The sequence below is a fragment of the Corythoichthys intestinalis genome, chromosome 16, assembly GCF_030265065.1.
Source record: "Corythoichthys intestinalis isolate RoL2023-P3 chromosome 16, ASM3026506v1, whole genome shotgun sequence".
Taxonomy (NCBI): Eukaryota; Metazoa; Chordata; class Actinopteri; order Syngnathiformes; family Syngnathidae; genus Corythoichthys; species Corythoichthys intestinalis.
In genome coordinates this window covers 10,624,351-10,646,933 of record NC_080410.1, presented here as the reverse complement: position 1 = coordinate 10,646,933, position 22,583 = coordinate 10,624,351, and the positions used below count along the sequence as shown (strand labels likewise).

The 22,583-nt window shown below is 38.8% G+C and overlaps 1 protein-coding gene across 1 annotated transcript in view; it reads left to right on the top strand.

Moving 5' to 3' along the window:
- The window catches only part of LOC130931619 (protein shisa-8), a 229,565-nt gene that overhangs the window by 196,015 nt on the left and 10,967 nt on the right, over nucleotides 1-22,583 (top strand). Inside the window, exon 4 of the mRNA XM_057860534.1 lies at nucleotides 21,935-22,051. Coding sequence (XP_057716517.1) covers nucleotides 21,935-22,051 — 117 coding nt within the window. The remainder of the gene's footprint in view (nucleotides 1-21,934; nucleotides 22,052-22,583) is intronic.

Sequence of the window (22,583 nt, the reverse complement as noted above, 5' to 3'; positions counted from 1 at the left end):
ATTCTAGGATAATAGTTGCTTGCAAAAACAAATGTCCTCAAATCGCTAAAAGTGTACATCTTAATAGAAAAGTATTCACCTACTCAATAAAAAAATTGTAACGAATAGAAAGCTTTTATTGGATAAGGACTGCCCTCGCCCCTAACTTAATTCATAATAGACAACAGTTGGACTGCCTCATATATAATTACAGTAATGGATAAAGCAGGTAACTTGGAAAGTAAGAAGTAGGTACATACAGCGAGATGAACACTGACGCAGAATAAGGTCATACAAGGTGATGCATTAGCAAAAAATATGGAGAGAGGAAAGGAGGATGGAGGCAAGGACAATGGCTTGATAACTCCCCGTAGGAATGTCTCTGCACCAAAGGGGGTTAAATAAATTGACCAAATTATGCACAGTTAAAATCCTTGCAAACTTAGTTTTGGGGGTAAGACGCACTCAAGTTTAAGCTTTATTAATTTAAATGAGCACATATGCCTGAAGGCAAGCCTGAGTCACAAACATTTTGTTTTATTTTAAGGCCTTTTAGTTGTTGGTACATCCCCAGGCAGCATGTGTGTAATGTCCTATATCCTCTGCCCTATCTTTCACTCTCATTTAAACAGATGGGATAAGAAATTTTAAAAAATGTAATATTTGGACTAAAAGCCGCCTCTTTTTTCCTTTATTTTGAATCCTGCGGCTTATTTGTCGATTTCTTTTTGGTTTAATAGGTAACACTTTATTTGACATCGGTGTCATAAGACCGTCATAATTATGACATGCGATATCATGGGTGTTACTGAATGCTAATGACACATGTCATTAAGTGTCATGCGGCAAATTATGTCACTAACTCCATTAATGTCCAGCTCAGATTTTTTACATCCATTCAAAAGTGAGATAATTTGCCAGATAACACTAAATGACATCTGTTATAAGAATTCATTAATGCTCATGACAGTGTCAAGTCATAATTATGGCACCACTGTCAAATATTGTGTGAGCAAATACTATAGCTAGCAATTAATGAAACAACTGGAACAGTAACTGAAGAAATAATTAGCACAGAACATTAATTTTGATTGTTCTTTATATCTGTAGGGCTGCTATGCATGCTAGGAAGCATGTTGGACAACAACAGTGTTGACAGCAGGTGGCAGCAGAGGTTGACTGTCTCCCCCAAGGGAGCAGTGATGGCCAAATGAAGCTTCTTGAAGCTTAGAAGCTTTGCAGCCAATTGGTTCTAAGCTTCACGGTGGTTAATTTGGTTTTATGACAGTCGTGTGATGCCGCTGTCAAATAAAGTGTTACCGGATAATATCTTTTGATGTAACTATCCCATGATACTGTAAAGACAGCTGCGGCTTATAGGCCAGTGCGGCTTATCTATGAAACAAATGTCGTTTTCATGTCAAATTTAGTGGGTGGCGGCATATATTCAGGTGCGCCTCATAGTGCGAAAATGATGGTAAAGTTTCAGGAAAATTTGAGGAAACCATACTCACTAGGGTCACGGTTGAGCTGTAGCCTATCCTAGTTGATAAATGGTTACTGATATATAAATGATTGGTATACACTTGGGGCAGGGGTGTCAAACATATGGCTTGCGGGGCAGCAGCGGCCTGCCAGGGAGTCCAATGGACAAAGGTGTTGGTCTGCCTCAGTGGTGGAGCAAATTCAATCAAGTCCTGGGAATGTTGAGTACGACCAGGGCCCACAGAGCAGGAGGGGCAGTGTTGTTATCGTCAATGATGACAATAACGAAAATATTTTGTCAACAAACACTTTTTTCATGACAATTAGAAGACGGTAACAAGCTAAAAACGTGTTTTGGGAGACTAAAGGATGACGAGACGAATGCTAGTTTTCGTCTGACGGAACGAAAATGCGCCGTAGTTTCAGTCACATGTTCACAATGTGTGACATTTTATGTGTAGTTAGCCTGCATCGTAGCATTGTCTGGTTGTGTCACTCATATGATTCGCAGACTCACCAGTGTCCTTTCCAGTCTCCATGCTTGCACACACGCACCCATAGTAAGATTTATTTTATTATCTTGGCCAGGGAGAATATGAAATGTTGCTTTAGCCTTTAAAGGTCTGTGCTGAGTGATCATCACACACTAAATGTAACTCTTAGCATTAGCATTTGCGTTCGTATTAGGCTAATGCTAACAGCGAGCGTCCTTTGAAACTCTCTTTTTTTTTTTTTACATTCAATTCGTGATGTCCAGGTGGGTATAATTCATTGAAAATAACTTACTTTTTTCCTGCTGAATGTGTATTATCACCAAGTTGGTGTTGTCGTTGTACTGTAGACAGTACAATATATGCTCGTCTGTCAATGTTAATTTGAAATAGTTGGAAACCTTCATTTATTTATTTCTGGAGTAATTTTGCCGATGAAAACAGACTAAAACTAGACAAAATTATTCTTGAGTTTTCGTCAACAAAAACTAGATGAAGACAAACACATTTTGAGATGATTACAATATGATTGAGACTAATGAATATTATCGTCCAAAAGACTAAGACAAAAATTAAAAGGGCTGCCAAAAACAACACTAAGGGGGAGGAGGAGGGGGAGCTAGAGGAGTGGTGTTTGCCACATGATTGGACATCTATCATGGTCAATGTCACTGAACGAGTTAAGCTTAATTGAAATCGGCATCAAATCGTTAAAGAACTCAGTCAAACAGCATAGAAAAAACGACAACTTTACTTCTAGATTTAGCTCTTTTGTTCTGTTTAAGTGTGTGACAAAGATTAACTTCTTTCGACACTTGTGTGGTGCATCGTGTAAAAATGGTACAAAATATGGTGCCATTTATTGCGAAAATCAGGATTGGTTTTATAGTGATAGCACAATAATATAAATATTATTTATTTGGCTCGCCTTTATTTCGCAGGAGTAAAATCTGGCACAGAATGTGTTCAGAAAGTCTTCCACTTTATAACCGTCTACGATAAAAGCCACTTGACTTATGATCGATGGTGGCCTTGTGTGCGACGAGAGCAGGGCTGATCTCTTCATTCCTAATGCATTAAACAGCGCAGGTCGCTCCTTCAATCTCGATGCCACCTACGCCATTCACCCCTCATGCATCTATCTTCCTCTTTGCGTCCCGTGTATGTGTGCGTCTCAGTTATCATGTCAGAGTGAAGCTAGCAGAAGCCCTTGCAGCAGTCCTCGTCTTTGATGCTGAACCCTGCTGGCCTACTCACACACGCACACCATGGTTGAAGCGCATGCACTTGCTAAATGTTCAAAATCCAACTGAAGTAGTTCAGCGGTCAAATTTACCTTCACAGCCTTTTATGAAAATTAAGTGGCTATAGCTTATTGGCTACATCCCGATTCAAGGTCTGTACACTTGTAGTGTGTTATGTTACAAGACTGCGCAAAGGCCTCTCCAAATCCATTCAAACTCAGAGGGTGCTCCTCTGACACATTCAGAATGGGTCCACCTCGTGGGCCGTTTTGAGCCGATTTCAGAGGACGCAGTGCTACTGTATTCGGCTTACAGCCAGAGGCTGGGCTGGCAGACAGGCTAGCCAGGCAGTTGCTTGGGGCCCCAGTAAATAATGGGGCCTTTATGGGCTGTCAAAATGTACTCCACAGAAACAATCAGAATTGGGCATTTGAAACGACACCATTGTAGGGAACCCACCTGGTGGGTCTCCACCCCCTCTGCTGTAGCAACCTGCACTTGACGCTGTCATTGGATCCCGCGTAGTTTTTTTATTTGTGGTTGTTTATTTATAAATTATATGTGTTTCTATTAAAAGTTTATGCATATATTGCATTATATTTAAAAACTAAATTTTGTGGCGTATACGGGTGGACTGGGGCGCCCCTAGATACCCTAACCACGCCACTGCTAACAACCATATCCCAGAATGCTTTTCATGCTACTGCCACGGCTAAATAAATCATTTTCAAATGGTGGATCTACTGGTGATATGACTAATGAAGTGTTATGAAAAAGTATCTGACCCTTTTGGAATTTCTCACATTTCTGCATAAAATCACCATCAAATGTGATCTGATCTTTGTCAAAATCACACAGATGAAAAAACAGTGTCTGCCTTAACTAAAACCACCCAAACATTTATATGTTGTCATATTTTATTGAGGATAGTATGCAAACAATGACAGTAGTGGGAAAAATAAGTAAGTGAACCCTCTGCCTAAGGAGAATTAAAGAGCATTTGAAACCAATTTTTACCAAACAATTTAAGTCATGTGTGTGCCCAATCACTGATGAGTGGTTTAAATCTGCCCTGCTCACTATAAAGCACACACCTGGTAAGAATTGTCTTGATGAGAAGCATTCTCTGACGTACATAATGGTTCGGTCAAAAGAGCTGTCTGAAGACCTGCAATCAAGGATCGTTGAGTTGTCTAAAGCTGGAAAAGGATAGAAAGCCATCTCTAAAAGGCTGGATGTTCATCGATTGACAGTCCGAGAAGTTGTGTAAAAATGGAGAGAGTTTTGCACTGTTGCTTCTCTCCCAAGCAGTGGCCGTCCACCAAAGATGACATCAAGAGTTCAGCGCAGAATACTCAGAGAGGTAAAAAAAGAACCCTAGAGTGTCTGCTAAAGACTTCCAAAAATCAATTGCACTGTCCAATATCTCTGTGCACACATCAGTGATATGTACTGTAAAACTATGGCCAAGAATGGTGTTCATGGAAGCATTCCACGAGGAAGCCACTGCTGTCTAAAAAAAAACATTGTTGCTCATTTAATGTTCGTAAAGAGGTACTTGGACACTCCACAAAAGTTTTAGCAAAATATTGTGGACTGATGAAACCAAAGTTGAATTGTTTGTGGGACACACAATGTCATATGTGGAGGAAAAATGAGACAGCTCACCAACATCAACACCTCAACCCCACCGTGAAGCATGGTGGAGGGAACATCATGATTTCGGGCTGTTTTGCTACCTCAGGGCCTGGACAACTTTATCAGGATGTTTTGCAGGAAAACCTGAGGCCGTCTCTCAGACATCTGAAGCTAAAAAGAGGATGGATGCTGCAGCAAGACAATGATTCAAAACACAGACTTCCGAATGGTTTCAGAAGAACAAAATACACCTTCTGGCCAAGGCAAAGATGCTGTGGCATGACCTAAAGACAGCGATTCATGCCAGACATCCCAGAAATCTGACTGAACTACAATAGTTTTGTAGACAAGAATGGGCCAAGATTAGTCCTGATTGATGTGCCAGACTGATCTGCAGCTACAGGAAGCGTCTGGTTGAAGTTATTGCTGCAAGGGAGGGGGGGGGGGGGGGGGGGGGGCACAAAATATTAAATGTGATGGTTCACTTACTTATTTTTCCCCCTACTGTCATTGTTTGCATACTATCCTCAATAAAATATGAAAACCTATAAATGTTTGAGTGGTTTTAGTTGAAGCATACACTGCTTTTTCATCTGTGTGATTTTGACAAAGATCAGATCACATTTGATGGTGATTTTATGCAGGAATGTGAGAAATTCCAAAAGGTTCAGATACTTTTACGTACCACTGTAAATGAAAGTAAAAGTTTTTAACGGTACACTTTTTTTCTTATCTAAACATCCGGCGCCATTTATTAAACCAAAACCCTAAAATTCTATTAAAACAGTTAGTGCTTCGTAATGGTTAGAGTGCAGACGCTATAAAAATGTTTTGCAGTTAAGAGTTTGCTTCAAAAGTCAATATTATTTCATTATATTTTATTTGATCCAAGAGAAAATGAATTTAATTTTTACATGACGCAACCAGGAAAAACACCGGAGGTTAGACCGTCCCGTTTTGTTATCAGGGATCCTCCGTCAACCACGTCCAGAAGGGTGCTGACCCTTAATAAGGACACAACTATTCTGGAGTAAAACATGTCCCCAAATGGTTATTTCTTCCTTTCTCTGTCCCCTGCTCACTTTATGAATCACATTCATACACTGATTAAGTCCTCATTTGCTTCTCTGCCTCTTTTTAATGAACATAAATTTGAATAAGTATGAGTGTTTTTCCTTGGAGGGCCCCTATACTCTATAGCACATCAAAAAGGAGGCGCACACTCACAGACACACATAGGAAAAAAATGGGGCATTGGAGGAAATGTATGCAAGAATACAAAACACAGGAAACAGTTTCCTTTCGATCTGCTCTCTCTTTCGCCCTCTCTTACTCCTACATTATTTCTACATTTGTACCACACTGACAAAGCAGGAGGGAGGCATCCGGAACTACACATGAAAGCACATAAAATGTAGAAGAGGCTGCAGATGTGGTGCTATCAGAAAAGTAGACACTGCTTTTAAATAGAAAAAGATAGACATTTATTATCTTGATAATGAAAATTTAAATGACTAACGGCCTTATTTTTTTTACTTTTGATATATTCCAAGGAATCTGAGTATTATCTTACATACTCAAATAGATAAAATAAAAGAGGCGTTATTCCAATGAACAGAATGAATTGACCATATTAACTGACAAAGGTTATATCGTAACTGAAATGTATTTAAAATGCGCCTACGCTCCAAAAGGGAATACAGGGTGACCCAAAAAAAAGTTTACACTCAGTTGACTGCTTGTTTAAAAGCCATTGATACATATCTAAATAGGTTGTCATGCTTAAGTGATTCATTAAGGTCACTCAATGCAGCTGGTAATCTCTCGTCTCTACATTTCCTGTGCGTCTGCTGAAAATGAAGAAAACTTTAGTTGTACCTGAATTGCTGCGTGCCGGTCTGACACCTACTGAGATTGTAGCAAATCTGAGAATATCCAGATGTGCAGTCTACAAACTTAAAAAGAATCTGAAAGATACTGGAACAGCCTCACGAAAACTTGGGTCTTGAAGTGCCGATCTGTGCGGACCAAAAAGTTGATTGACAAGGTGATATGTGGCCACCCCAGAGTCCAGATCTCAACCCCCTGGATTATAGCATATGGGCAACTGTGGAGGACAGTGCCTGTAAGAAGCCACTAACTTCTGTGGCAGCCTTGGAGAGGTCCATTGTTAGATCTTGGGAAAAGATGACAGCATCCTACATAAAGAACACCTGTCAAGCGTTCCGCAGGCGCCTGGAGGCTGTTGTGACACTTAAGGGAGGACACATTGAAAAATAGAGTGTACTGTACATGTTCTTTACAATAATGTATAATTTGTGATTAAATTCTAATTCTAAGATGAATAAACATGGCATTTAAGTTGTATTATGGCAGTGTAAACTTTTTTTGGGTCACCCTGTATATAGTGATGCCAAGTGTCAGTTTCAATTCCTCAAGGAAACTGCTTTAATACCAGCTAAATTATGGTTGGAGTATGGTTAATGAATTAATGTTTCATCATTATAGTAGTTGGAAAAGGAATATTGTCTAGTATCATCACCATAACCTTTTTTTGCCAGTTGGCATTGATAAATCACGCTGTTTAAGTTCCTATAATGTGGTGTGCCAATAGGTTTAGTTATTGAATGACGTCACATGCCCTATACAGTGGTACCTTGATGTACGATAGCTTCAGCACACAAACTTTACGACAATCCAATGTAAAATTTGACTCGTCATTGTTTCTACATCCGCCGACATGCTCGAAATACGACGATTTATGACAGCGCCGCAGTATCTTTGTTTTCCCGCAAGACAGACCAAGAGCAGATTTTCTTTTGAGAGAAATCAACACAGGTTCCAAGAATGTTAGTGCAGGTGGTGAAAAAGGGAAACAGGTGAGGCTTACTATTGAAATGAATATGGAAATGGTAGAAAAATATGAGCATGGTGTGCACGTCCGCGAACTGGCTCGACAATATGGCCGTAGAATGTCTACGATCTCGACGGTCCTCCTCCGACCTCCGTCCACCAGTCTTTAAAAGTTAAGGTGACAATTATTATTATTGTACCATCGCCCAAAAAATCCCCAGCTTTGCCAGGTTTTTAATCATTTTTTTCAGAACTTGTGCAACACAACATGCCTACTGTCCGCGATAGCTGAACATGAAAAGTGAAAGTAAAAAGTTCTGGTGCACCACACAAAACACATCTGCCACAACATAACCCGATTCGTTACATTATTACAGGTATTATTATTATTACTATTATTATATTATTATTCCGATTTTTATTCAAAATTTATTTTTGCTCTGTGTAACTGCCATTTTTCAACAGTACCAGTAGCATTGATTAAGGATGTAGTGTATGTTTTCAGGATGTCGAACAAATTAATGTAATTATCATGTATTTCTATGGAAAAGTCCTGCTCAACATACGACCATTTTGACTTAAAAACAGGGTCCTGGATTGAATAAACGTCATATGTAGCGGTACCACTGTATATTAGTCCTATCTTTGCCTATACAGGTAGTCCCCGGGTTATGACGTACCCACCCTACGTGATTATGACTTTACAACGCCAGAGTCTCGTCCGAAATTTTGTCTCCACTTGTTTTTTGTTTTTTTTTTTTAAGTTCTGTAAACAGTACCTTATTGTACCTCACAGTAGCTTATGTTTTACTTTATTTTAATAACATGACTGTTCCGCCTTTGGCGAAATATGTATTTGATTATATTGCTGACTTTTGTTTTGTAATGCATGCTTTTATTATGGCGCAGGAAGCAGAAAGCAGGTTGTACTTCTGCACGCTAGTAAGAGCGCATGTACACACTATGCACGTATTTGCGCACACGAAGAAGAGCGCACATGCACACACAACAAAGAGCCATTTGCCCCCAGAGAAAACTTGTGCAGCCAAGTTAGAGAGGGAAAACATTGCATCTTAGCTTGTTGTCTAGCTAGGACTAAGCTCCAACGTCTTGGTGAGGACAGTACAATGATGTATAATACATGTTTTGGGGTGGTCATTCTGGGTATTTAGGATTACTTAAAGACTTATTTGCCTGGCCTGTAACTTTTAAAGCAATGTCTGTCTTGTTTATGTCACATTTTTGAAACTGAACGCTTTCTTTTGTATTCTTTTCTATTTATTTTGCTGACATTTTAAGACACTTAATGACTTCATGCACAAAAAGCTTTAACATATTGCTGAGTATAAAATAAAATTAGTTTGTCTATTTATGGGGATGTCCCGATCGCATATTTTTGCACCCGAGTCCAAGTCACCTGATTTAGAGACAATGCAGATACAGTCCCGATCCGATACCGAAAAAAAAGTACCGTATTGGTCCGAATATAAGACGGTGTAAGACTGAAAAAGTGGGTGTCATTTTATATTCGCGGTCTAGACGTTATACCCATTCACGACGCTAGATGGCGCCAGATATTGAACCGATGTTCTGTCATGAAAGATCTCAGCTACTCTCAAGTTTAACCAGTTTGCATTATTTTATTGCAATGTTTTTCCTTATTCAGATTTGTTTCAAGACTACAGTTACAGTTAGACTTCACTTTTATAGTTAATGCAGTTTTTGCAATTTTGATGTTTTATCACAACAGATTGGTTTATTTACATTTCAAAAACCAGAAGCCATTCATTTACGAATGTGATTGCACTTTAGTTTACATATTTAAAAGTTTAGATATTAAGATTTGAATGAGGCAAAATAACATGCTTTTTTTCTCAAATATATTGTTATAATCATTTGTTTCAGATGTACTGTAATTATTTTCTGTATAAAAATTAATTTGGTGTTCAAAAAGTCTTTTTTCAAACTTGAGTCTTGAAAAAGAGGGGGTCGTCTTATAATCAGGGCCGTCTTATATTCGGGCCAATACGGTATTTGTTCAAAAAAAAAAAAAAGAAAGGTTCCAAACATGTTACAATACTGTAATGTTTACAGTACTTCCTCTTCCGCTTTGTCTGGGAGCGTTGTGGAGGTTGTTGTTGTATATAACGTATATATTTTTGTTTCTTTTGGCAATGCCATTGTATTTCTGGATTAATTTGTTACTTGTATGCCCTGAAAAAATATATGTATATGTATATATATATATATATATATATATTTTTTTTTTTTTTTTTTTTTTTTTAAACACGATCCTTTTTTCACCGATTCCGATCCTCAGAAAAAGGCCCGATCGGCCCTACTTCCAATCACATGATCGGACATCCCTACTATTTATGGTTATTTAATTTTGGGTGATTGCGTGTCCACCTCAGATTTTCTGCAATGTCGTGCGTTTTGATTACCTCATGTGCAATGTTCTGCATGTTGTTAACTTCTAATTTTGTGCAATGTTCCTCATATTTGTGAAATACTGTGGAGTAGTTTGTCACCATGCATGCATCTTTGTTCTGACATTAAAGACTGGTTAAAGCAGCTTCTGTTTTTGTCAACTTAGACTCAGTGGAAAAAAATCTGACTTCAAATTGGAAAGAAAAAAAATTATCAATCTCGAGTAATACGAACTTTTATAGCGATAACAATTTTTGTCATACCGCCCAGGTTTACGCCATACTCTTCTGCATAACCAAATCATGTATGCCCCCGAAAGTAAATATTAGTAAATTTTAATTAGTTGAGTGTCAAAAGCATCTTTAGAATGCCACACTATATACATCCAGATACATTTAAACACACACATCTGAAAATATAAATGCTTAAAACATGGCATGTCATAAGTTGTTTACATCAAATGACTTCACTCTAGATGCATAGTCAAATCATTAGCTCGTCTTTTCTGGCTTTTAGCTTGACTATACTAAAGTGCACTGCTGCAAAACTAGTGGTAGTGAAATTATTCAACAGATGTATAAAAAATAAAAGAGAAAGTAGGAGGACCCAAAACCAGAAAAGAAAAAAAAGGATCCGTACATGACTGTGCCACACTTTCTGGGAGCTCTCTGGTGGCTGGGAACAGCCCTGTGGTCAAACTGGAGACTGGCCAAGGATCTTTCCATCAATTAGTTGATTTTTTTCCCCCGCAGTCTCTCTCTGAATAACTCCCACTCTGATTCTCTTCATCTTTTTCTCTCCCTGTCTGTCCCATTACTTCCACTACTGGCTTGCTCGAAGAATGCTTGAGAATGTAGGACACTTCAAGAGCAAAAAGCCCATCCTTTTATCATTGATATTAAGAACCACTCAAAGACCTCTGACTGCAGTTAGACATAATAATTTTGTCCTTTTGGTGTAGTTTGTGGGTCATAAAAGTCTATTTTGGTAGTGCAGGTGGCACCACCCAGACAACAAGCGGTCGCCACGTGAAGCTACGCACACAGATAATTACATCACACAGTTGTGCCCCGCAGCTCTGCACGCCACACACAGCGTGTCATCACCGCATATCAATTACACGAGGAGAAGATGTGTTTCAAATTCAATCAGTCAGTGTTGGTGTCACATCCCTCACTCTATGGAGTTTGCCTGCATCACCCCCTGTCCCACTTTCAACTGATACGATTCTTAGGCATTGTGCGGATGGTGGACACAGGTGTTAGGTTTATAGGTCTATAAATGTGGAGAATACAGTGGATCCGCTAAGGTTGTTTGCCCCAGAGGTTCTGCAGTTCTGACCGCCACTAAAATGTTCAGGAGGATGGTAAAGCAAAAGTTTTAGAAATACTGCCAGAATGAATGACACAATATACGCATATCGTCTGATAATTCAGCAGCCTACTTATTCGCAACATTAATGAATTAACTCTGTGTTTTTGTCTGTCTCACATTTCTGAAGTTGGGGGTTTGAATCTCAGTATACTGATAACAGGTTTGGCAAATACCGTAGTTTTCATGATGGGCCGACCAGGGTCAATTAAGTGGAATTAGGGAATAAAAATGTAAATTATATACTGTATATTTGCCTTATCCATAAGTAGTGTTGCATCATACGGCACTAAAATGAGGGTGGTGCAGCAGCCCCTGGTGTTGGGGAGAAAAAAAGTTTTAAAAATAAATAAATAAATCCCATTGAAACAATAGCACGTTTAACTTTGGGGATTAGATATGTATGTTAAAAAAGTTTTTGGGGTTAATAACACCACATGACATTTTGCTTGCTACCGGGTCACGTTGAATAAGGCGCTATTGGAACGGAAAAGTAAACTGTTGACAGAGGAGGCGTTAACATGCCACAAAAACAGATTAGTAATTTTTTCTTTAGAAAAGCCGTGAAATTTTCTAAAATTAAAGTCGAGGTGGAAAATTTGGATGATTGTCCTTTGGTTTCTTCAAATAGGTAAGACATGCTTGCATTGAAGCCATATTATTGTTTGTTGAAGCAGTATATACTGCATTGCTGTGCGGTGTATGCTTTTGTGAGCAGTATATATATGGCGGAAAACACTCAGGTGACTTGAAGTTCCACTCTGAGAGCCTCAATTTGACCAAATTTCAAAATTGTCAGATTGATACATCATTGGGAAGTTTAAAATCTCTGTTTTCTGGGGAAAGAAAAATTTTGAACAGGAGGGCATTTAAAAAAAACAAAAATTTAAACAGCAAAACCCTAACTGGAAGCGAGAGCACGCGAGAGCAGAATTAAAGACGCCATAATTTTAATTAGATATTATCGCGTACTCACCTTGTTTCGATAAAAAAAACTCCTTGTAGCATGTATCATCGAGTGTCAAGACACAGATGTGAATGGCCACAGCAGGATTTTGGGGGGATTTTATGGGTGATACATTGTAATATAACAGGGGTCATGATGCAGAAATCGCAGACATCAAGGAGTGGTCGAGATGTTCTTTTTCATATATTTACCCTTTTAAACGTTTTTTTTTTCCAATTTTTCTTTGTTTGGATCGAATGTTTATCATCTAACATATTGGGGAAAATGGGACAGTGACAAAAAAATACAATTAATCGATAGTTATAAGGTAGATATCCGTGACTTTTTTACAAACGCCATTTTTTCATTGTGATGTAATTCGTTTAAAAGTTTAAAATATGCGAGTGAATAATTTTTTTAAGTCGTTTTTTTTTTTAAACGAAATATTAGACATCAATCAATGATTCTAAGATAAAAATGACAGACATTTTGATGAATAAATAAAATTACTTTCCTTTTATGGTTGGGTTGAAACAAAAGTGTATGCGCAACGTCTGTAAACGGGGGTTTCCAGGGTAAAAGGGACAAATTAAAAATTGTTCGGGGGCTTCATGCGTCATGAATCTGCTATGGCAGCATATAGACATACAGTGCTGCTCAAAAGTTTGTGAACCCCCTCAACATTTTGGAATTTTCTATTATTTCAACCTGATTTCCTAATCAATCAATTCAGTAGTTTTTTTTTTTTTTTTTTTTAACAGTTGTGTTGTCGAGACTAAATTAAAAAGAGTTTTCATCAACTGATGTAGGTGCAAAATTGAACTGTTTGGTCACAACCAAAACCGCCATGTCTGGCGAAAAGTCAACACTGCATACCACCAAAAGAACCTTCTCCCAACAGTGAAGCATGGAGGTGGGAATGTCAAGATCTGGGCTTGCTTTTCATCCTCAGGACCTGGACAACTCCACATAGTCCAGGGAATCATGAATTCTGAGGAATATTGTCAAATCCTAGAACATAACCTGACACCATCTGTTTTGAAGTTAAAGCTTGGCAGAAGGTGGATCATGCAACATGATAATGATCCAAAGCATTCCAGCAATACAACCAAGGAATGGCTGAAAAAGAAGAAGATTCGTGTTCTGGACTGGCCCAGTCAAAGTCCTGACCTAAATCCCATTGAAATGCTGTGGCGGGACCTGAAGCGAGCAGTTCATGCCAGACGCCCATCAAACCTCTCTCAACTGACTGCGTTCTGCAAGGAAGAATGGGCAAAAATCCCCCAAAGTAGATGTGAGAGGCTGATTAGTCACTACAGAAACCGTTTGGTTGAGGTAATCTCTGCAAAAGGAGGCGCAATATCCTATTAACTGAAGGGGTTCACATACTTTTGCACACATGATATCTGAGTTTTTCTTAAATCAACCACTTTTGTTAAATAAAGAATGACAATATAACTATTTCTTTTGTTTCAGTCCATTATTTGGAATGTCAGTATTGTGGATTTGGGTATAACTTAACATTTAATAAGGTTATTTTAGTTTTTTTTACAAAAAATCTGACCATCGCTGTGGGGTTCACAAACTTTCGAGCAGCACTGTATTGTTCTATCAAACACAACAGTTGTTTTTGGCTTAAAATACAGCAGTTTATTTTAAAGAGGAGTGCAAGAGCAGAAACTGCTTTTTCATTCTTGTCTGTGTTTTCCGCCATATACAGTATATGGCGGAAAACACTCAGGTGACTTGAAGTTACGCTCTGAGACCCCCAATTTGGCCAACTTTCAAAATTGTTCGATATGCATGTGTGATACATCACTGGAGAGCTTGAAATCACAATTTTGAACAGGAGGGCATTTAAAAAAAAAAAAATGTTTTTAAACAGTGAAACCCTGTCTGGAGGTGAGAGCATGAAAGAGCAGAATTAAAGACGCCATGACTTTAACGAGATGTTATCGCGTACTTACCTAGTTTCGATCCAAAAACTCCATGTAGCATGTATCACTGAGTGTCAAGCCACAGCTGTGAATGGCCACAGCTGGATTTTTTTGAGGGATTTTGTGGGTGAAACATGGTAATATAACAAGGGCCGCAAAGCAGAAATCGTAGACATCAAGGAGTGGTTGAGATTTTTTTTTTCATATCTTTACCCTTTTAAAGTTTTTTTTTTTTTTTCTTTGTTTGGATCGATTATTTATCATCTAACATATTGGAGAAAATGCGACAGTAACAAAAGAAATACAATTAAGCGATAGTTATGAAGTACATATCCATGACTTTTTTTACACACACCTTTTTTTTTCATCGTGACGTAATTTGTTTAAAAGTTTAAAATCTGCGAGTGAATATTTTTTAAAGTAGTTTTTTTTTTTTTTTAAGTTAAATATTAGACATCAAGATTCTAAGCTAAAAATGACAGACATTTTGAATAATAAATATAATTAATTACCTTCGTTATATGGCTGGGTTTAAACAAAAGCGGTTGCGCGACGTCTGTAAACGGGGGTTTCCAGGGTAAAGCAGACAAATTAAAAATAGTTCGGGGGCTTAATGCACCATGAATCTGCTATGGCAGCGTATAGACTTATTGATCTATCAAACGCAACAGTTGTTTTGGCTTAAAATAAAGCAATTTATTTTAAAGAGGAGTGCAAGAGCAGAAACTGCTTTTTCAGTCTTGTCTTGTGTTTTCGCCATATGTGTATATATATATATACAGTGGTACATATGAAGTTAATTCGTTCCAGGACCTTGTTTGTAAGTTGAAATGGTCGTATGTAGAGCAGGATTTTCCCATAAGAATACATTACAATTCCATTAATTCATTCCCAAGTCCGAAAATCTACACGAAATCTATAATCAATACTCCTTGTACTATTGAAAATAGCAATTACACAGAGCAAAACAAATACATTATAAAAATTGGAATAATAATATAATAGTAGTAGTTATAATAGTAATGTAACGAATCGGGTTCTAATGTAGTGGTTGTGTTTTGCGTGGTGTACCTGAACACACCGCGTGGCTGACGTGACAGAATGAGAGTTGCATTAGAGTTTTTATGTTTTTCATGTTCTGTTGTTGGCGTCAGCTGCGGCGGACAGTAGGCATGTTGTGTTGCACACGTTATGAAATAAATGATTAAAAATTAATTTCTTTGGCGGTGTAACAATAATAATAACTGTCACCTTAACATATAAAGACTGGCAAACTGAGGTCAAAAGAGGATCATCGTGATCGTAGACATTCTACGGCCGTATCGTCGAGCAAGTACTTCACTTCCATCTTAATTTCAATGGTCAGATGACGAGAAAATCAGCCGTGTGTCCGTCTTGCAGGAAAACAAAGGGTGGCGCTGTCACAAATCATCGTATTTCGAGTATGTCGTCGGATGTAGAAACAAATGACGAGTCAAATTTTACGTTGGATGTCGAAAAGATCATGTGTTGCAGTGATCATATGTCGAGGTACCACTGTGTATGTATGTATGTATATATATATATATATATATATATATATATTTTTTTTTTTTTTTTTTTCCCCCAAATAAACATGCTATTGGTACATTCTCAGCATTCGGTTTATAAGAATCGTATCGAGAGACAAAAAATTGATCAGTGCAACACTATCAACAAGCAAGAGTAACTGAAATGCAGTGCAAACAAATAAATAAGCGTAAAAATAACCAATTACAGTTTTAATCTCACTCCTATGTCAGACCGCTGCTTGCACCTTAGACTGCAAAAGAGATTCAGCGCCAAAGTCAAAGACAATTAAATTCGGCCCGGGAGCACTAATTTGCACTCTTTGTACTATCTCCCCTGCACAATAGTTTAGCGTGTGTAGCATTGCGTGCTGCAAGCTCAAAGTACAGGCAACTGGAAAAGCCCACAATGTGAGATAAAAATTTTGAATCATTCTTTTGTAATCAACTTACGGTATTCCACTTTAATTGATTTAAAACAACACTTCTTCTTTCGATTATGCCTATGACGAGACGCGACCGCTTGCAGCGTAGCATATCTGGTTCACATGTACAACTGGCTCATTTTAATTCACTTCTTGTTTCCCCCCAGTGCTTTTTAGCTATTATATGCTCCATAATGTTCACCAAATAGTCACTGCATTTGTTTGCCGAGTGATTGGTGCTGTGCAGGTAGCATGCAGGGACTTTATGAGAGCTTTATTGGTGGTAACAGCTGCCTGCTGTGGTTGTAAAACAACTGATGAAAACAGCTACACTGAACATTAGCAGCAAAGTTCAAAAGGTCATAATGGGTAAAATGAGCGAAATAGGCACTTTTCAGTATCACATTACAATCGTGCTTCAATTCAATTAGCGCCAGGTTGTGTTGATTAGAAATAATAGACCATAGACTTCATAATACTTGACATGAAATGGGAAACGGCCGATCTGTAGGGGGCCTACTTTCAAAAACTTCAGATTCAAAATATTTTCAAAACCAAAGCTGCTCCCGACCTAAAAACCAAAACAGACACCTACCTGAGCCTTATATGAGTCTCCATGAGTGTTCCCTGATAAATTAATTTTTTATATAATTTATATATAATGTAACAAAACTAAATGGCTATATAATTCTCAGTTTTTACTCTAGAATTTACACTAGATGCACGAATGAGTTTTTGCCCAAAATAGCAACTTTTTTTTTTTTTTTTTTTTTTTTTTTTACTGCAAGTTTTCAACAGCTAATAAATCAATTCAAAATCAGAAACTTAATACTTGAGGAAAACATGCAGAATAAATTATAAATAATGTATAAATAGATTTTTTAAAATAATTTAAAATATATATATATATATTAACAATAAAAATATATATATATTTTTTTGAAATTATTAAATTCTATATACAATCACAATTTATTATAGGATAGAATAGCCCTTTATTATCATTATACAGTTGTACAATGAATTTGTGGAGCATCTCCCTTTTCAGTGCAGGATATGATAAGCTAAAATCTCAAAAGTGATGTGCAAGTATGAAAACTAAATAAACATAAATATAAAATGCGTATGTGATAGTCCTATTATTTGGGCAGTGCAAATAATCGATGTGGTGTTACCAGGATGTGAGCCTCGTCTTTCAACAATCACATAGCCTCTTTCTATGCCTTGCATTATCTGGTCAGCTTCCTCGACTTGTCATGTCCCTGTTCCTCGCCATCCCCTTTCTGCCCTCCTCGACTCCTTTTCCTGCCGGTCGGCCACACCAAGGCCTTGTTCTTCCTCGCTTCTGAAGTTACATCCTTGGAGAAGTTCGCACCAAAACAGTTGAAGAGGGACCGCGAGGAACTCCAGCAGGTGCTCTTGTGCTTCCTGCACATCAGGGAGTCCCACAGCGACATTCCGAAGGACGCCATGTGGGCCATGGGGAGAGATGGCCGCTTGAAGACCACCCGGCCCATCTCCGTGTCCCTGTGTTCCTCCTTGCCCGTGGTCAATTCAATTCAATTAAATTCCATTTTATTTGTATAGCCCTATATCACAACAAGGTTGTCTCAGAGGGCTTTGCAAAGTCAATATGATACACAGTTGGGTACAGTAGATTTATTTACAATTAGATAAGTTCAATGTCCTGGGCCCTCCATGGCGGCAAGGAAAAACTCCAAAAACCCAGTGGGTTAAGAGAAACCTTGGGGAGAACTACAGTCAGGAAAGATCCACTCCCAGGACGTACAGGCTATAGATGCACCTGGACTGATGATGGGTATTAGCAGAAGGAGTTCCAGTTTGTAGAGATGCAATGGTGTGAAGGAACATGAGGGGGTCCATATAGCCAATGAGCCCTTGTGCCCCCCCCCCCCCCCGTCTCATCTGGGGGGGTGACATAACAAGAAAGTCCATCCAGCGAGGGGTCAGGATAGTCAGGCGGCTGCGGCTGAAGTTGACACCGGGTGACTAGTGATGAAGAGACTAGTCAACTAGATATTAGAATTAGAAAAGAGAAATAAAGTAAAGACAAGTGGTAGGTAGAGTGAAAAACAGGGGATAGGACTCAGTAGCTGTACTTCCCCCAGCATTATAGCTTCTAATGCAGCTTAGACTGAACTGTGAGTCCAGTCTGTTTTCAACTAGCCTGACCATAAGCTTTGTCAAATAGAAACATTTTTAGTCTGATCTTAAATGTACAGACTGTGTCAGCCTCTTTAATATTAGCTGGAACCTGATTCCATAAGACAGGAGCTTAGAAATAAGGGAACTAAAGGGTCTAGCTCCTAGGTCATGGCGAGGAGCCTCAGCCTGGCAACCGTTTTGGCATTGACGACCGCCATGATGAGCCCGACGCTCTGCAACTCGATCGAAGAGCGCGCCAGCACCTTCTGGGTCAACTTGTAGCCGGCCTTGATGGACTTGTAGTTCTCCCACCTAGCCAGCACCTTCAGGCTTGAGAATCGGGCCGTCCTCATCTTCTCATGCTCCGAAAAAACATGTTTGTTTTAGAAAGATAGGTGTTTTGTTTAATTTTATTTGTGAAGTAAATTTTGCTGGCCACTTACTTCAGCCCCAGGACACCTGGGCAGCACCATACAGCCGTTGTTGTGAAAGCTGCTGTAGATGTTCCTCCAAAGGTGCACGGTCTCAAAGTAGACGAAGATCTGCTTGTTGCCGTCGGTGTAAGGGTTGGTGTAGGACCAGCCCCAGGACACCTGGGCAGCACCATACAGCCGTTGTTGTGAAAACTGCTGTAGATGTTCTTCCAAAGGTGCACAGGGTCAAAATAGTCGAAGATCTGCTTGTTGCCGCCGGTGTAGGGGTTGGTGTAGGACCAGGTGCCCTCTGGGAGCTCAAGGCTGAAGTAGTAGCCAGCACTGTTGGCGTGGCCGTCAAAGCTGACTGAGTGGAAACACAGACAAAGAGCTTTTTTCCGTTGAAAATTCTTGCGAATAAATGCTTAAAACCCAATATTTTTTATATACAGTGGGGCAAATAAGTATTTAGTCAAGCACCAATTGTGCAAGTTCTCCTACTTGAAAATCTTAGCGAGGCCTGTAATTGTCAACATAGGTAAACTTCAACCATGACAGACAGAAGGTGGAAAGAAAAAAAAAAACTGAAAATCACATTGTTGGATTTTTAAAGAATTTATTTCCAAATTAGAGTGGAAAGTAAGTATTTGGTCGCCTGCAAACAGGCAAGATTTCTGGCTGTCAAAGATGTTTAACTTCTTCTAACGAGGTCTAACGAGGCTCCACTCGTTACCTGTATTAATGGCACCTGTTTTAACTCATTATCGGTATAAAAGACACCTGTCTACAGCCTCAGTCAGTCACACTCCAAACTCCACTATGGCCAAGACCAAAGAGTTGTCGAAGGACACCAGAGACAAAATTGTAGACCTGCACCAGGCTGGGAAGACTGAATCTGCAATAGGTAAAACGCTTGGTGTAAAGAAATCAACTGTGGGAGCAATTATTAGAAAATGGAAGACATACAAGACCACTGATAAGCTCCCTCGATCTGGGGCTCCATGCAAGATCTCACCCCGTGGCGTCAAAATGATAACAAGAACGATGAGCAAAAATCCCAGAACCACACGGGGGGACCTAGTGAATGACCTACTGAGAGCTGGGACCACAGTAACAAAGGCTACTATCAGTAACACAATGTGCCGTCAGGGACTCAAATCCTGCACTGCCAGACGTGTCCCCCTGCAGAAGAAAGTACACGTCCAGGCCCGTCTGCGGTTCGCTAGAGAGCATTTGGATGATCCAGGAGAGGACTGGGAGAATGTGTTATGGTCAGATGAAACCAAAATAGAACATTTTGGTAGAAACACAGGTTCTCGTGTTTGGAGGAGAAAGAATACTGAATTGCATCCCAAGAACACTATACCCACTGTGAAGCATGGAGGTGGACACATCATGATTTGGGGCTGTTTTTCTGCAAAGGGACCAGGACGACGGATCTGTGTAAAGGAAAGAATGAATGTGGCCATGCATCGAGAGATTTTGAGTGAAAATCTCCTTCCATCAGCAAGGGCATTGAAGATGAGATGTGGCTGGGTCTTTCAGAGTGACAATGATCCCAAACACACAGCCAGGGCAACAAAGGAGTGGCTTCTTAAGAAGCATTTCAAGGTCCTGGAGTAGCCTAGCCAGTCTCCAGATCTCAACCCCATAGAAAAGCTGTGGAGGGAGTTGAAAGTCCGTATTGCCCAAAGACAGCCCCAAAACCTCACTGCTCTAAAGGAGATCTGCATGGAGGGATGGGCCAAAATACCAGCAACAGTGTGTGAAAAGCTTGTGAAGAGTTACAGAAAACGTTTGGCCTGTTATTGCCAACAAAGGGAACATAACAAAGTATTGAGATGAACTTTGATATTGACCAAATACTTATTTTCCACCATGATTTGCAAATAAATTCTTTAAAAATCAAACAATGTGATTTTCTGTTTTTTTTTTTCACATTCTGTCTCTCATGGTTGAGGTTTACCCATGTTGACAATTACAGGCCTCGCTAATATTTTCAAGTGGGAGAACTTGCACAAATAGTGGTTGACTAAATACTTATTTGCCCCACTCTACAGTATATAGACGTAAAACAGTCTCGATACTTGGTTAAAAGCAAAAAAAAAAAAAAAAAAAAAGTGCAGTTAGTGTTTATTTTATGTAAATATGTCGAAGTACAATGCTATTTTGTTAGTGAATGTAGCTAGTAGCCACCTAATGTAAACAGAGCTTTTCTGGTGAAAATTCTTGTGAATAAATGCTTAAATCCACTAATTCTTTATAGGTACAATATGGACGTAAAACAGTATCGAACTTGAATCCTTAAAAAAAATCATTCCTGAGACAATCCTTCTTGTTAGTATGTGGTCCAGCTTTCGTACTTTTTAAATGTAAATCCGGCTTTGTGCTCAAACGCATGTGTGATTGTTTCACTGCCACCGACTTCTAATAAATGGAATGGTGTCACACAGCCCGCTACGGGCAGGCGGGGCGCAGTGAATAAAGGAGCTCATGTGTCAAGTATTATGAAGTCTATGAATAGACTTATAATAGCAATGTAAAAATCACAGCAACGCAAAAGACAAAATGTGTACCTTTCTCAACATCACATTATTTTTGGACACAAGTAAGCATTCTTTCAAAAAAAAAAAAAAAAAGGCGACTGCTCATTAAATACATAAAAACATTGATCAAATATATGTGGGAGCGCTTGACTTTTCACATAGTCATCATTTTGCCTGTCATTTATCAATGTGTGTGACATGTTCATATTACGTCCTTGTTGGTTTTCACCTCTAAAAGCTGTTTGCCTATATTCTATAATTTAAAGATGAAATATTATGTAATAGGGTTGACGCACAAGCACAAATGGCCATGCAGCCTTCGATAATCATTACATGCGCGCCCACATAAAAAAGCTCGACTCTTGTTGCATTACAATACAGTGACCAAGCTATGTAGAATAATAACTAAAAATAAATGGTACATTAACTTATTTTAATTTTTTTCTCTCTATCTTTCTTGTAGATCATAACCATTTGAATAATGCAGCCCTTTCTCCTCTGGGTCCAGCCATGGCATTGTCCCACCCTCATAACAACCTGGGAATTGGTTTCAATAAGTACTCCTCACTCAAGGGTGTAGGTAAGTATTTATGCTCACATGCTTTAAACACTTGTACTGTCAGAAAGAGATATTTGTATGCCTGACAAGCTGAGATAGTATCTGATACATATAAATCAAACAGATGGAAAATATACTGTGCATGAGATAACTAACAAAATATTCTATTTGAGTTTTTAGGTCCTTTTAATGTACAAAAGTGTTTTGATATGATTAACTGTGGAATTCAAACAGTGGTGTGCGTGGACTTTTTACATTCCACTGTAGTTTCCCATTTTAGAATTTGGTTATGCATAACATTGAACTGCATTAATAGTCCATTAGCATTATGAAACCGGGGAAGTCCAGTATTGATTACAACTGGGATCAGCACATATTTATGGATGCATTCTACTCATCTGTCTAGAGCTCAGCCACTAGAACGCTGACAGTTATTGACAGCTGACCTTTCTCTAAATATAAATGTGAGCCTTGGAAAGAAAGAAAACAGCAATAGCAAAGGGGATCTATTTTAAAAATAAATATATAAATAAGCGTACGCCTCAAATAATCA